Genomic DNA, 14,596 nt, shown 5'->3' on the forward strand with positions numbered 1-14,596 from the left:
TAGTTCTGTGGCAAGCTTTTTTCACTTACTGTGCTATCTTCTTATGTCATTATGTTATTCTTTGGAAAGCTACATAGTCATTCATTCAGAAGATATTTATTGAGCCTTTTTTAGGTCAATAAATTTAAAAGTATACAAAGAAGATACCAACCAAATCCCATGTGATAGTAAAAAGTGCTGTTATAGAAATAATGTAATAAGATGAGAGCTATTGAGTTAAATAAAGCAACCAGGACTACCTTCTCTGAGCCTCTGAAGAGTAAGAAAAAGTACAAGACTTGGAAGTAATGGAAGAGGGCCAGTGGGAATAAGTAACTATGGCAAGTTGGTCAAATAAAAAGAGCCATTATCATGAGAACATAGTAAGTGAGAGAGAGTAGGTAGTACAACATGCAATGGAAGAACTAGGCCATTCAGGGCCTTTTCAATCAGTATGAGGCCACTTAACATTGAGAAAAATATTTCTTAATTTACAAAACCAAAAGAAATTACAAAACCCCAAAGAAATCCATGGTGAAATATTTTATTAAAAAACACTGGTCTTTTGGTACAAAAATAGGCTAGAAGAGTTGTTACTCTTAACATCTTCCCACAAAAGGTTTGTCTTTTAATTTTAACCCATTTTAGGAAGTTTGAGCAAGTCAGCCCTTCATCTTAAGTTACTGTTGTCCTTCTTTTTCTGATAACCCCCAATTAATAGATTTGAACACTCTAGCTTTCTTTCAAACTTGTTCTCCCTTAAAAATGGAGCATATAGTGCTCACTTCAGCAGCACATGTGCTAAAACTGGAATGATACAGAGAAGATTAGCATGGCCCCTGCGCAAGGATGACACACAAATTCGTGAAGCGTTCCATATTTTTTTTAAAAATGAAGCATATACATGTAAATAAATATAAATATCACTTCATAATAATAGCCAATGCAGATTTACTAGTGTCAGTCTGTTGAAAGTGCTTCAAATACAAATGTATATTACTTAATTTCTGTAAAAATTCTATAGTACTATTTTTCCTGTTTCTCAGATGGAAAAACTGAAGCAAGTCTGAGGTTTAATAATTAGTAGTAGAACCAGCACTGAAATTTAGTCAGTGTCTTTCCAGGAGTTACGTGTATCCAAGGGTTTCTCACTAAATTTACTAGAAAGGAAGTTGGTAGCTTTAAAAAGATTGATGTTTGAATGACATAATAGCTTTGCTAACAGCATTTACTAATACTAAAAATATAATTTTCAGACACAAAAATTAAAAACTTAAAGCAATTCATTTTTCTTAGCATATATTAATTGTACAAAGGGGTTTCATGCATACAATGCATATAATGTGATTTGATCATGTTCACCCCTCTGTTACTCTTACTTACTCTACCTGCCCCTTTTCCCTTCTCATTTCATTTCCACAATAGTTCCCCTTTTAAACTTGTTTGCTTCTCCCTATTTTTCACAGGTGAGAGAAAACATGATACATATGGGTCTAGCATATTTCACTTAACATGATCTTCAGTTCCATCATTTTCCAGCAGACTGCATAATTTCATTCTTTATGACTGAGTATGCTCCTTCTTGGGTTTATATCTGGATCTTCTATTTTATTGGTCAATGTGTCTGCTTTTGTGCTAGTACCATGCTGTTTTTTGCTTCTATGGCTCTGTAGTATACCTGGAAGTCAGGTATTATGATCCCTCAAGCATGGCTTTTTTTGCTTAACATTGCTTTGGCAATTAAATGGTTTTTTGTATGTCCAAATGAATTTCAGGACTGTTGTTTTCTATTTTGTAAAGAAAGGCATAGGAGTTTTGATGGGGATCATATTGAATCTGTAGATTGCTTTTGGTGATACAACCATTTTAATAATATTAATTCTGCTGATCCATGAATATGGGAAGTCTTTCAATCTTCTAATGTCTTCTATAGTTTCTTTCTTCAGTGCTTTATAGTTTTCATTTTAGAGGTTTTTAACAAGTTCATACCTAGGGTTTCTTTGGTTTGAGTTTTAGGTTTTGTTTTTGTTTTGAAGCTATTGTGAATGGAATTGCTTTCTGACTTGTTTTTCAGCAAGTTCACTATTGGTGTATAGACAAACTACTGATTTTTGTTTTTGATTTTGTATCATACTACTTTGCTGAAAATATTTATCAGATCTAGAGTATTCTGGTAGAGTCTTCTGGGTCTTTTTAAGTATAGGATCATATCCTTGCCTATTTGTATCCCTTTTATTCCTTTTTGCTCTCACTGAGTTCAATCACTCTGTTAAATAAGAATTGATAGTGAACAACCTTGTCTCATTCTTGATTTTAGTTTTTCCCCATTCATTATAATTTTGGCTATAGGTCTGTCATATGAACTTTCTATCCCTAGTTTCTTCAAGGATTTTATCATGTTGGATTTTGTCAAAGGCCTTTTCTGTATTTGAGCTAATTATGTGATTTGTGTCCTTGCTTCTGTCTATGTGCTGTGTTGTATTTATTAATTTGCATATGTTGAACCATCCTTGTATCCCTGGAATGAAGCCAACTTATCATATATATGATCTTTTTAATGTGTTGTTGAATTCAGTTTGCAAGTATTTTAGGAAGAATTTTTGCATATGTGTTCATCAAGGAGATTGGCCTTTAGATTTCTTTTTTGTTGTTATTGTGTCCTTATCTGGTTTTGGTATCAAGATAATAATGACTTCATAGAAGGAGCTTGGAAGTATCCTTTCCCTTTGTATTTTATGAAATAGTTTCAAAAGCATTGGTTTTAAGTTTGTTTGTTTGTTTTTAATTTTTAAAGTGCTTTTTTTATTGTTGTGCTGGGTGGGAGTACATTGTGGCATATACAGAAGTTCTTACAGTATATCAGTTCTTACAGTATATCAAATATATCATAATTAAATTCACCCCCTCCATCATTCTTCCTCTCCCCCTCCCCCCATTTCTGGAACAGTTTCAATGGGTATCATTTTCCATTTACATACATGTGTATACAGCATTTGCACTATATTCACTCTCTTACCCCTTTCTCCATCTCTTTCCCTCTCCCTCTGATACCAACCCCCCCCCCCAACAGGACCTGTTCCACCTTCCTGCGAATTTGTAAAAGAAAAAGAAAATTACATTTTTGTTTGTTTAAAATAACTATACAGGGAGTTTCCTTGTGACATTCCCATGTCTATATGTATTATAACCCGAATTGGTTCATCTCTATTTTTCTCCTTTCTACCTTAGTCTCCTACTTATGGTGATTTCAACAGATTTAAAATTCTATATTAATTCTTGTTTAGAGAGTATACCAACCATATTCACCTTCTTAACTTCCTTCTTTTATCCTCCCTCTCTCATATGTGACCTCCCCTTTAGTGTGATTTGTTTTTCATAATATTGCCGTATTTGTATTAGGTCTGTATTTCACATATGAAAAAGAATATGCAGCTTTTGGCCTTACTAACTTGGCTAACTTCACTGAAGATGATATTCTCCAGTTCCATCCATTTACCTGAGAACAACAAAATTTCGCTCTTTATGGATGAATAAAATTCAAATATATATAAATATCACATTTTCTTAATCCATTCATCAGTAGTGGGGCATCTTGGCTGTTTCCACAGCTTAGCTATTGTGAAGAATGCTTCAATAAACATAGGTGTGGAGATGCCTTTATTATAATCTGACTTGCATTCCTTCGGGTATATCCCTAGAAGTGGAAATGAAGGCTCATATAGCAAGCAGTTCTAGTTTTAGTTTTTTGAGGAGCCTTCATCCTGTTTTCCATAGGGGTTGTACTAATTTACATTCCTACCAGCAGAATTATGAGGGTTCCTTTTTCCCCCCACATCCTCACCACCTTTTGTTGTGGTTTGTGTTCTAGATGGTAGCCATTCTAATAGGACTAAGGTGGAATCTTAATATGATTTAAGGTCTGGTAGAATTCAGCAGTGAATCCATCCAGTAATGTAATTTTCCTTGTTGGGAGGGAATTTCACAGTGGCTATGTATGAATTCACTTCTGTTTCTTCTGATACAACTCTTTTGCAGTCCACCTGAAACTAGCAAGAGAAAACAGCATTAAAGGCATTACTCAGACTACATCCATTTTCTTTGACCTTCATGCAATACTTGACACTGTTGATCATTTAAAATACGTAGTATTTTAAAACTCACTCTTGTCTTTCAGGGCATGGCTGCTTTCCTTTCTCCTATGATCCTTTTAGTCCTTTATCTGTCTCTCCCTCTCTATCTTTCCCCTTATATCTATAGTTCTTATGGAAGTGAAATTACTAGGTAGCTTTTTTAAGTACACAATGTACCTTGGACAACCAGTTTAAAAGTATAAGCTTGGGAAAATAAATCACTTATTCCTAAATTAATCACCTACTTCTTTTTTACCAAATTATGTTCCATTCTTTTAAAATTCTACTCAAAATTCACTTCTTAAGATGTTTTTTTATAGCTGCCCAGAGTAATCATTTGTGTGTATGCCTTAATATTATGTACAAGTAATAAATAATAATAGAACAAGTTGAGACCAAACATTTTTCTGTAAAAAACGAGATTGGAAAAATTGAAATTTACAATGTATCTTAAATTTTTTTTTTTTTTACTTTATTTGCTAAATTCAGTGTAGTATCCTGGAAAAGTCTGTTAATTAATATTGATAAAACAGTTTAAATATTTAATTAGTAGTATTTACCAATGTTAATTTCTTAGTTTTGATAAGCACTCATGGCTATATTACATTTTAACATTAAGGAAAGATAGGTAAAAGACAGACAGGAAAGAACTCTTAATACTGTATTCCCCACTTTTGTGTAAATCTAAATTTTTTCCAAAATAAAAGTCTTTTGAAAATACTGTATTTCATGTTCATCTCACTCATCCATTTTGTAAATGAGGCCTGAAACCCTAAGACATTTAGCACTCAGTATCACCAAGCAAATTAGTTTTAAGTGTTGTGCCTCCTGACTCAGTGTTTTTCTCCAGTGCCTATACTTTTAATAATGTAGTCAGTACCTACAGAACCTGACAAAATAAACTTCATTTTATGAAACTTCAGTTAATGTTGTTTACTGACCCACCTTCTGAGACCAACCTGTTCGCATCCTCACAGTTTTAACATAGCTGTGATCTTTACATAAAATCAAGAGACACTTAGGGGTATATCTGTGTGTATGGTAACATTGTGTTTTATCTTTTGTTCAAAAGGTGGGAGGAAATCCCTGCTCAGTCTACAGGCTTACAGCCTGACACTGCCTAATAAAATAAAAGTCATTTTATGTCCATTATGAATTAGACAGTATTATAGTAAGCTAAATGTTCTATTTCTTACAACTTAGCAGAAGCACAATAAATACAATTATAGTTTTTGAATTTTCTCAGGCTTTGAGAACTTTGAAAAAGAGAAAGTCATACTTGTGTAGGGATTTTTCCTCCCAACTCAAGTTGGAGTAATCCTCATTTTAGTTGTTAGTGATTTAGCTCAGTTTTATATTTAGAAATACTACAATAGTTGTTAAGCACATATATTTTTAAGCAAGCTTTATATAAGTGCCAACACCAATATTCAAACTGTATCTAATTCCTAAACCCTTTTTTTCCTCTTATTAGGCCTTTATTATAAAGTACATACTTAAAAAACTATTCTAGTAAGTACAAATATATGTAAAACACAATTGAAACCTCTTGATTTTTTTCCTCCCATAACTTTACCTGCAGCCTACCTCATCCATAAACAAAAGCCCAAAAGGTAACAATCAATACATTTGTAGGGTTCATTTTTAGGCATTTTTGTGTATTTTAAAAAAAACTTAACTGTGAATATACCATATAAGTTATTATCTGGCTTCCCTTTTTTCCACTATTACATGACACCAATATATTGATGAAATCTTTAAACACATACATAGGAATGTGTTAAGAGACCATACCATTATTTAGAAAGTCAGTACCCTATGTTTCCAGTTTTTTGCCATTAATAATGCTGCAATGAACATCCTTCAGTGGATATATTTGTGCACTTTTGCAAATTTATTTATAGAATATTATCCTGAGAGAGAAAGGTCCTGGAAGTGGAACTTTTGAATAAAAAATAAACATAGTCAGGTATTGGTGGTGCACACTTGTAATCCCTTGGGGGGCTGGAGCAGGAGGATCATGAGTTTAAGAGCCTGGCCAGATAGCAAGATCCTGACTCAAAAAACAAACAAAAAAAGTAAACACATTAAAATGTTTTATAATGAGCTGGGCACTGTGGCTCACTCCTGTATGATCTGAGATACTCAGGAGATGGAGATCAGGAAGATAGTAGTTGGAGGCCAACCCAGGCAAAAATTTAGTGAGACCCCCCCATCTCAACAAATAAGCTGGGCTAGGTGATGTGCACCTGTCATCCCAGCTCCATGGGCAAAAAGCCAGCCTGGGCAAAAAGCAAGACCCTATCTAAAAAATAACCTAAAAGCAAAAAGGGCTGGTGGTATGGCTCAAGTGGTAGAGCACTTGCAAGCACAAGACCCTGAACTTAAAACCTTAGTCCCACCAAAAAAAAAAAAAATTACAATGGGCCCCAAGTTGCCTTGGACAAGAACTGTAAGCAATATATTCTTAGCCACATTTAAGAGAGTGTCCATTTCTCCAGGTTCTCAACAACCTGGATATCATTAGCTTTTTAATCTTCTACTATCTGGTATTTGAAAAGTAATATTTTGTTTTAATTTATATTTATTTAATTGTGAATGCAGTTACACGTCATTTCATATTTGTCTCTGTTTTCTTGGATGGTTCATATCCTTATTTTTCTTCTGAAATTTTCCTTATTGTAATAACTTTCCAAGTTGAGAAATTAACCCTTTCAATGTACTACAAGTACTTTTTTTCTCACATTTTTTTCTTTTAATAGTATATGGTAACTATAATAATAGGTTTTGTTAGTTTGGTTTGGTGTTTTTGAGAAAGAGTCTCTCCTATATATTGCAGGCTAGACTCAAACTCACTATATACATAGCCCGTGTCCTCAAACTCATCATCCTCTGGCTTAGCCTTCCAAGTGTTAAGATTTCACACCAAGCTTATACTATCAGTTTTGAATAGCCCCAGTTGTTCTTTAAGCTTTTATTGGACCTATTCCCCCTTTCACAGCAAATTATTTCCAATCTAAAAATGAACAGGTTTCTATGAGTCATTTTATAGTGGTCTATACAAACATTTTATTTCATCTTGTAATCCCACTAGATATTTTATTGCTCATCATGCACATTGCATTTGTTTCAAAGAGCTTCTAAATGGGTTTTTGTTGTTGTTATTTTTGTTTTTTGTGTTTTGTTTTGCTTGCAGGCCTCAGACATCCAGGCAAGGACAGTAGTACTTACCTGGTCATCACCTTCCAGTTTCGTTAATGGCGAAACAGATGAGACTACTGTACCAGAGCTCTATGGTTATGAAATTCTGGTCTCAAGTACTGGAAAAGATGGGAAATACAGAAGTGTTTATGTGTAGGTATTTGTTAGGTTTTGCTCATTCCCATTATGTAAGTTAATAGTTTACAATAAAGTGCTTATTACTAATTTTCTTCCATTTTTTCCTCTTCGTGCTTTATTTTGGTCTATAAGTTGACCAGTGATGATGATTTCAGTGTACAGTTCAAATGCAGGATGGTACACACTTCATGTCTACAGCCCCTCAGAACAATCCGTTTCACTGGCCACACACAGCTTTTATTTTTTCTCAGTAGGCTCCCTAGGAGATGTTTCGTGTTCACATATTCTTGACACATTAAATATTAATTATAGCATGTAGAACCCAGGACCAAGGAGAGGAGAACTTTTGATTTTTGACTCCTGAGGTATCAATATTACTCCTGGTATCTTTGGTTTAATTCATATATTTACAAGCTCATTGGTATATTGGTATGTAATAATCCTATTTTGAAAACTTGTCATAGTTCTCTTTCCCTGCTTAAAAAGTACATGTCTAGAAGCTTTAGAAAGTATCAGTGGCTAAAATTTTGACATGTCTGATAATTTTTACCACTTGAGCCACTTTGCCAGCTATGTCTGATAATTTTTAAATAAATTATTTTTCTGCTTTTGTTCATAGTGGTAAATCTAATTCTTAGTTACAATGTAAGCACAAAGGTGATTGTAAAGGAGGGAGTTAGTCATGTAAGCGATCATGGCAGAACACTGCTACCTCAGACTTCTTGGTATCTTAAAAGTAGCTGGTAGGGAGAAGAAAGTGAATTTGCCACAGTGAAGATGCCTGCATCTTTACTACTGTGATTGCCTGGTGCTTAGTTATTCAGTTTTCTTAAGAGAGACAAATAAACTTACCTACATAACAAGTAGGGGATAAAGACCATCACCTAAAGATTTATTCTTGTGTTAATGGTCTTTTTTAGTTAGATATGACTGCTTGCTAGGAGGAAAGATTTATGTCCACTTGCATCTTAACGAGGAAACACCAGAGGGACATTAGTCATCTTTATTCTACTAATTATAGTTTCTCTCTGAAGATGCTGCTGCAGCTATCCAGTTTATTAACAAGCACTTTCATTTATGAGACTTGTTTATTTCTCATCATACTTATTAGCTTTGATTTAAGAAACAAGATAGCTGGGAAGCAAAGGATGGAGAAGAAAAAGAAGTCCACAAAGTAGCGAGGAAAGAAACTTGGTTGAAAAAAATAGAATAAACAATTTGGAGAGAGAGAGAACAGGCAGGTTTGTGGCTGTATACCCAGATAATAGTTATATCAAATGATTATTTTAAGATGAGTATTGTTGTATTTTAAAGTGTAATAGTGGATATGGGAAATACTTTAAATTATGATTCACAGGGCTGGGGATATAGCGCAGTAGTAGAGCACTTACCTAGCATGCGCAAGGCCCTGGGTTCAATCTCCAGTACCTCAAAATAAGTTTGTTTTTTCCTTATCTACACATTAACCTAAACTGTAATAAAGTTTCATGTCATTTTCTAATAAAATGAAATAGTGAATCACCTTGTGAAAAAATTTGGCATTTTTGCTTTCAGTGGCACATTTTATTCAATATTGTATGTGCAAATGGATTTTTAAATAATTGAAAATGATTCTATTTCTTTAATAAGTTGAAATATCTTCCCTAAAAAAGAAAAAAAAAAGTCTGTCTTACACAATGGATTTGCTTAGCATACCTTTTTGTTTTAAAGTAGTATACAGATACATGATTAAAGGTTGACACATCCTTCAGTTGCACAAGTTCTATATTAGTGAGATCTGAATATGATTATACTTAGTAGAGAAATAAGCAATATAATTTCATAAAATTCCACATACAATAGGATATGTAAGGCGCATCCTTTGGAAATGCTTCATTATAAGACATTGAAATATTCCTTTTTTTTTAATTCCAGGGGAGAAGAAACAAGTGTCACTTTAAATGATCTCAAACCAGCCACAGATTACCATGCAAAGTAAGGAATTCCTCCTACATGTTGCTTTAGATGTTACGCCATAGGGTTATGTTTTTTTGTTGTTATGTTTTGGAAAGGGTTCAGGATCTTAAAATTCTCAGAATTTCACATTTAATAGGAGTAACTCTGGCAGTTACTCCTATTTTATAGACTCTAGGGCCTCCCCAGCTAGCCCAGCATAATATACTTAGTTAATCGTCCCCCTTTTGTAAAGAGCATATGCAGTTGGGATTATTCCTATTAAACTTCAATAAGTTTCCTGTGGTTAAACCGAAAGTATTGTCCAACCTAATATTTTTCAAACTGTGGATTGCAACCATTATTAATCATTCATTTAATTTTATGAGTTATATTCATTATTTTTTTAAAAGTGAAACAGAATAGAAAATATCAGTATATTAAGAATTATTGTTTCAGGAAACTTATTTAGGAATCTGTTTACATGTGTATTAAATACATGCACAGACACAGTTTTGTCACAATTTAAAATGTATCTTACTTTGGCTTAAAATAAAAAGAAAAATACTAATCTATATTAGTTTTTTAGAGCCACCCTTCTAATATTCATATTTTCTTGAACAGTATTTATTTATTTTTTTTTTTTTCATTTTTCTTTTATTATTCATATGTGCATACAAGGCTTGGTTCATTTCTCCCCCCTGCCCCCACCCCCTCCCTTACCACCCACTCCACCCCCTCCTGCTCCCCCCCTCAATACCCAGCAGAAACTATTTTGCCCTTATCTCTAATTTTGTTGTAGAGAGAGTATATCTTGAACAGTATTTAGAAAGCACCTTACTAACTTGCAAATATTTAAAGCGCTGATGCTGTTGAATTAAGATACAGAATTCTCCAGGGTAAAACTATTTTATCACCATAGAGTACAGGCAGAGTCCAATTCTATAAAGGGAGCACCTTCAGAAGCTGAAAGCTTTACTACCTTGAGCTGTGAACCTGATATACCTAATCCACCAAGGATAGCCAATCGAACCAAAAACTCACTCACTTTGCAATGGAAGGTAAGAAAATTCTGTTGAGTATTTCTAACTGGACATTTCTCTTATTCCCCCATAATATTAAATACCAGTTTTTTTAACTTTAAGCTAACTTAACTTGTTCTTGCTCTTAACATATGTGAAATAGGCATTTATTTCTTAGACCATCAGATAATTCTCTTACTATTTTTTCTTACTGGGTATAAATATAATAAAAACTGTTGATTTAAAATTACCAGTCCTCATTATGTTGTACATGTGATGACAGGGATTTCTAACAGTGATTCCGATCCTATTATTCCTGTTTGCAGTATTTCATAATAATGCCTTTATATCATGAATTCTATGCTAAATCAAGTTAATTATACATAGTTTTTAAAATATCAGTCTTATGTCTTAAAGGAGGAATAAAATAATTCTTAATAGAATAATACGTATTCTAATATATAAATGTTTGGGCCTAGCTAAACAAGAATATGAATAGAGTAGACAAACACCATACATAGAATTTATATTCAGATATCTTGGGCAGCATTGTCATAAGGGACATGATTTTCTGAAATAGTATACAGATCTTGGTAAACTTCTCAAGAAAATTAAATTCAGTCTTTCCCAAAGTGTATAGTCATTGCATTTTGGTAAAGTTAAATGTCTCTTCAAACCACATAAAAAATCCTTTATAAAGTGGAATTAGACTTTATATACTAATAATTATAAAGACATTTCACCTCATGTCCAGGAGGACATCTGAAAGTCCTAGAAAAGGACGTAATGTCTTTATGGTACTGACAGTCCCATGAACTCTGCAGGAGTGTCTAAGAGTTCTTTTTTTTTTTATTCATATGTGCATACAATGTTTGTGTTATTTCCCTGCCCCCCGCCTTATCCCCCACAACCCCTCGCTACCAGGCAGAAACTATTTTGCCCTTATCTCTAACGTGTCTAAGAGTTCTTGTCTCCACCCCATAACTGTCAGTTCCTACCCCCTGCTTTGTTATGATCAGGTCAGAAACACCCCCTAGAAGGGAATACCACTCCTGTTAAGCATCCACTGATACGCAATGAGATATGACTTCCTCTCAATTTAATCATCTACTCTTACCTCAAGAGTAAAACTTAGCTAGCTTTCCTTCTGAAAGTTTTTGAAATTTGGGGGCTTTGTGTAGTTAAAAACTATTTGCACACGTAAATCAAACAACTATATATATATAATATTGATTTACATATACACCTGTGCATGTGTAATAAGAAGTATGACTAATTTTGTTTTTACCTGTACCATTTTACTTCTGAATATGCTAACGCCCTTCCTTTTGGTAGGGCATTTGGGGCAGCTGCTCAGGGCCTTTCATACAGGTCAGAATTTCTGTAGGTTACTGCTCTTCGTTCTGAAGATAATTTAAATTCAGTTTTGAAATTTCTGTCATTAACAATATCCCAACAGCCCTGTACAAGATGTAGACAGTAGTACCTCTTCAAGTTTCCACATAGGTCACTGAGATTCAGACCATTTTAGAAATGATCCTGTAAACACACAATAATCAGGATGGCTGAAGAAAGAGCTCTATCATTGTTACTGTTATTAGAAATAGTATTATATGTCTCAGTTATTAAGAGGATTAAACAGGTAATTTCTGCTAGGTTCTGTTATGCCTAGAACATAACAAGCATAATAACTGCTGTTTTTATTAATTTTAAAGATAAAGAAAACCAATTTAGAGTAGTTCAGCATGCAGTCTTTTAACACTACATAAGGGTTAACATGAGAATAAGGTAAAATACTTTTATGCATAACAGTTTTCCCTCCAACTTGGAGAAAAGCTAGAAAATAGGCCTCCAGTTGTTTGAAGTAGACATTTTAATACCTTTCTTTAAAAAAAAAGTTAAAAGAAAAAGTAAGTGTGAGATTTTAGCGGCTAATCTAAAGCAATCTGGAGTCATTAACTCTTGGTAAATATATTTACATTCCTCTCTTCCTGCTGAGACTTAATTCTCAGTCTTTAAATTTTCTTCTGCTATGTAAGAGTTGAGGTTTCCCAAGAATCCTTTCTTTGCCCCCTTCTCATTATATTCACTGTTAACAGCTACTCTGTGCCAGTCAGTGGGATATTACTCTAATTTAGAATACTTTAAAAAAAATTTTTCAAAGAAAATCTATGTGAGTATTCAAAAAATTATTTGACAAAAGAAGTCTCAGAGTCCGTTGTCTTCAGATATGAAGTAAGAACAGTGGTGTTCCTTTTTTTCTACAAAAAATGGGTTGAAGTTATAGGAAGAAAATTCATTTGGGGGAAATAAAGGAGAATGATGGAGGGGGTGAATTCAACTATGATGTATTTAATATATTGAAAGAACTTTTGTAAATGCCACAGTGTACTCCCAGCACAACAATAAAAAAATTTTTTAAATAGTTATGTAACCAAAAAAAAAAAAAAAAAAGAAAATTCATTTAGAAAGAAGATTAAGCTTTGCTAACACAAAGTTCTGAGTTCAAACCCCAGTCCCACCAAAAAAAAGAAAAAGAAATAAGGTTCAAATTCTGTATTCCAAGAATGATTAAATAATGAAATAAAATGCCAAGGGAGATTACAGTTTTTACCCCTAAAAAATGAACAAATTACTGAGTCATTAGTCTCAGGTAATAGGTATATTGAGTTAGAAGTAGGGTTCCAGACATTGTGACCTCTTTGGAGTTCCCTTCAGCACCTAAGTTCTTTACTCTTTGGTATATTACACATTATTTCATTTACATTGTAAGGTGAATTTTAGTAAAAAATGATGGGCTGTAAAGCAAGTAATACTTGAAATAAAGGCATAGTAATTTTTTTGAAGAATTATAAAAGTTAAGATAGTTCTTGCTAAGAGAGATTATTCAGTGTTCAGAAAACTTTGAGTAACACCTTGCTTTGTTTTTCCATGGACATTTTTTTCAGGACTAAGTCACACAACATCTGCAATAGAAAGTAGGTTTCTTAGATTAGATCATCACAGTGTCACTTACGAAAGTGCTAATTTGTATTCATTTTGTTTGTTTTTTGATGTTTGTTTCAGGCACCTAGTGACAATGGTTCTAAAATCCAGAGCTTTATTTTAGAATGGGATGAGGTAAGTAAATTGAATGGCTAAAATCATGTGCATGTCGTTAGGCAGAAATAATGTTTTTGTCTTTTCATTTTTTTCTCTGTAACAATATGATCTTATGTGGTGTATGAATGAATCGATAATGTTCTTAGAAAGCATTACTGAGTAAACCTCCCTATGTCTTAAAGATTTTCTTGTTACTTGGTTTTTCTTTTTGTTTTTTTCTTTTTTTCTGCAGCCAAACCACCATCAAAACTGACATTTATAGCAATGGGAATATGGCTGAGTGGTAACACTTAGCTCAAGGTCCTGGGTTCTATTCCCAACCTCCCCCCCATCAATCAGTCAATCAATAATAAATAAACAAAACCTGTTATTTATGTAATTACCTTCAAGAAGGCAGGTTCCCCACCCCCTCCCACATCAGCCTTAATGGCAAAGGGTATTCATTTCATATGGTTGCTATAACTAATTACTATAAACATGATGAATTCAAATAGCATGTTTGTTCTCTCTTATGGTCTGGAGGCCAGAAATCTGAAATGGGCTAAAATGAAGGTGACAGCCTGCCCATGTTCCTCCAGGGTCTATTACTTGGTTCATGGCCTTATCACATTGCCTTTCTCCTCTTCTGTCTTCAAATTTCTGTCTCCCTCTTAGGTCACTTGTAATTGCATTTATGTCCCACCCAGATAATCTAAGATTATCTCCTATCTTAAGATCCTTAGCCTAGTCACATTTGGTCAGTTCTGTCACTGTATCAGGTAAAATTCACAGGTTACAGGGATTAGGACCTACACATCTTTGGCAGCCATTATATAGCCTGACACAGCAAAGATAGTGTGCTATATTGTTTAGTATATTGTCTTATGTTCAGCAGTCAGCTAGCCTGTTCTCTCTTGCCCTGCTTCTTTTTTTTTTTTTTTTATTCATATGTGCATACAAGGCTTGGGTCATTTCTCCCCCCTGCCCCCACCCCCTCCCTTACCACCCACTCCGCCCCCTCCCTCTCCCCCCCACCCCCTCAATACCCGGAAGAAACTATTTTGCCCTTATTTCTAATTTTGTTGTAGAGAGAGTATAAGCCATAATAGGAAG

At 33.9% G+C, this 14,596-nt stretch overlaps 1 protein-coding gene and 1 non-coding gene across 4 annotated transcripts in view; both read left to right on the forward strand.

Annotated features, from left to right (window-relative positions):
- Fndc3a (fibronectin type III domain containing 3A) overlaps positions 1–14,596 on the forward strand; it is a 146,689-nt gene that overhangs the window by 98,236 nt on the left and 33,857 nt on the right. For all 3 annotated transcript variants that reach the window (XM_020170863.2, XM_074043403.1, XM_020170865.2), the window contains 4 exons: positions 7,306–7,463; positions 9,363–9,422; positions 10,303–10,441; positions 13,469–13,522. In XM_020170863.2, coding sequence (XP_020026452.1) covers positions 7,306–7,463; positions 9,363–9,422; positions 10,303–10,441; positions 13,469–13,522 — 411 coding nt within the window. The remainder of the gene's footprint in view (positions 1–7,305; positions 7,464–9,362; positions 9,423–10,302; positions 10,442–13,468; positions 13,523–14,596) is intronic.
- On the forward strand, positions 757–863 carry LOC141413088 (U6 spliceosomal RNA). Its single transcript, XR_012437912.1, has one exon. It is a non-coding gene; the product is annotated as a U6 spliceosomal RNA (small nuclear RNA).

This window comes from Castor canadensis, chromosome 10, assembly GCF_047511655.1.
Source record: "Castor canadensis chromosome 10, mCasCan1.hap1v2, whole genome shotgun sequence".
NCBI lineage: Eukaryota > Metazoa > Chordata > Mammalia > Rodentia > Castoridae > Castor > Castor canadensis.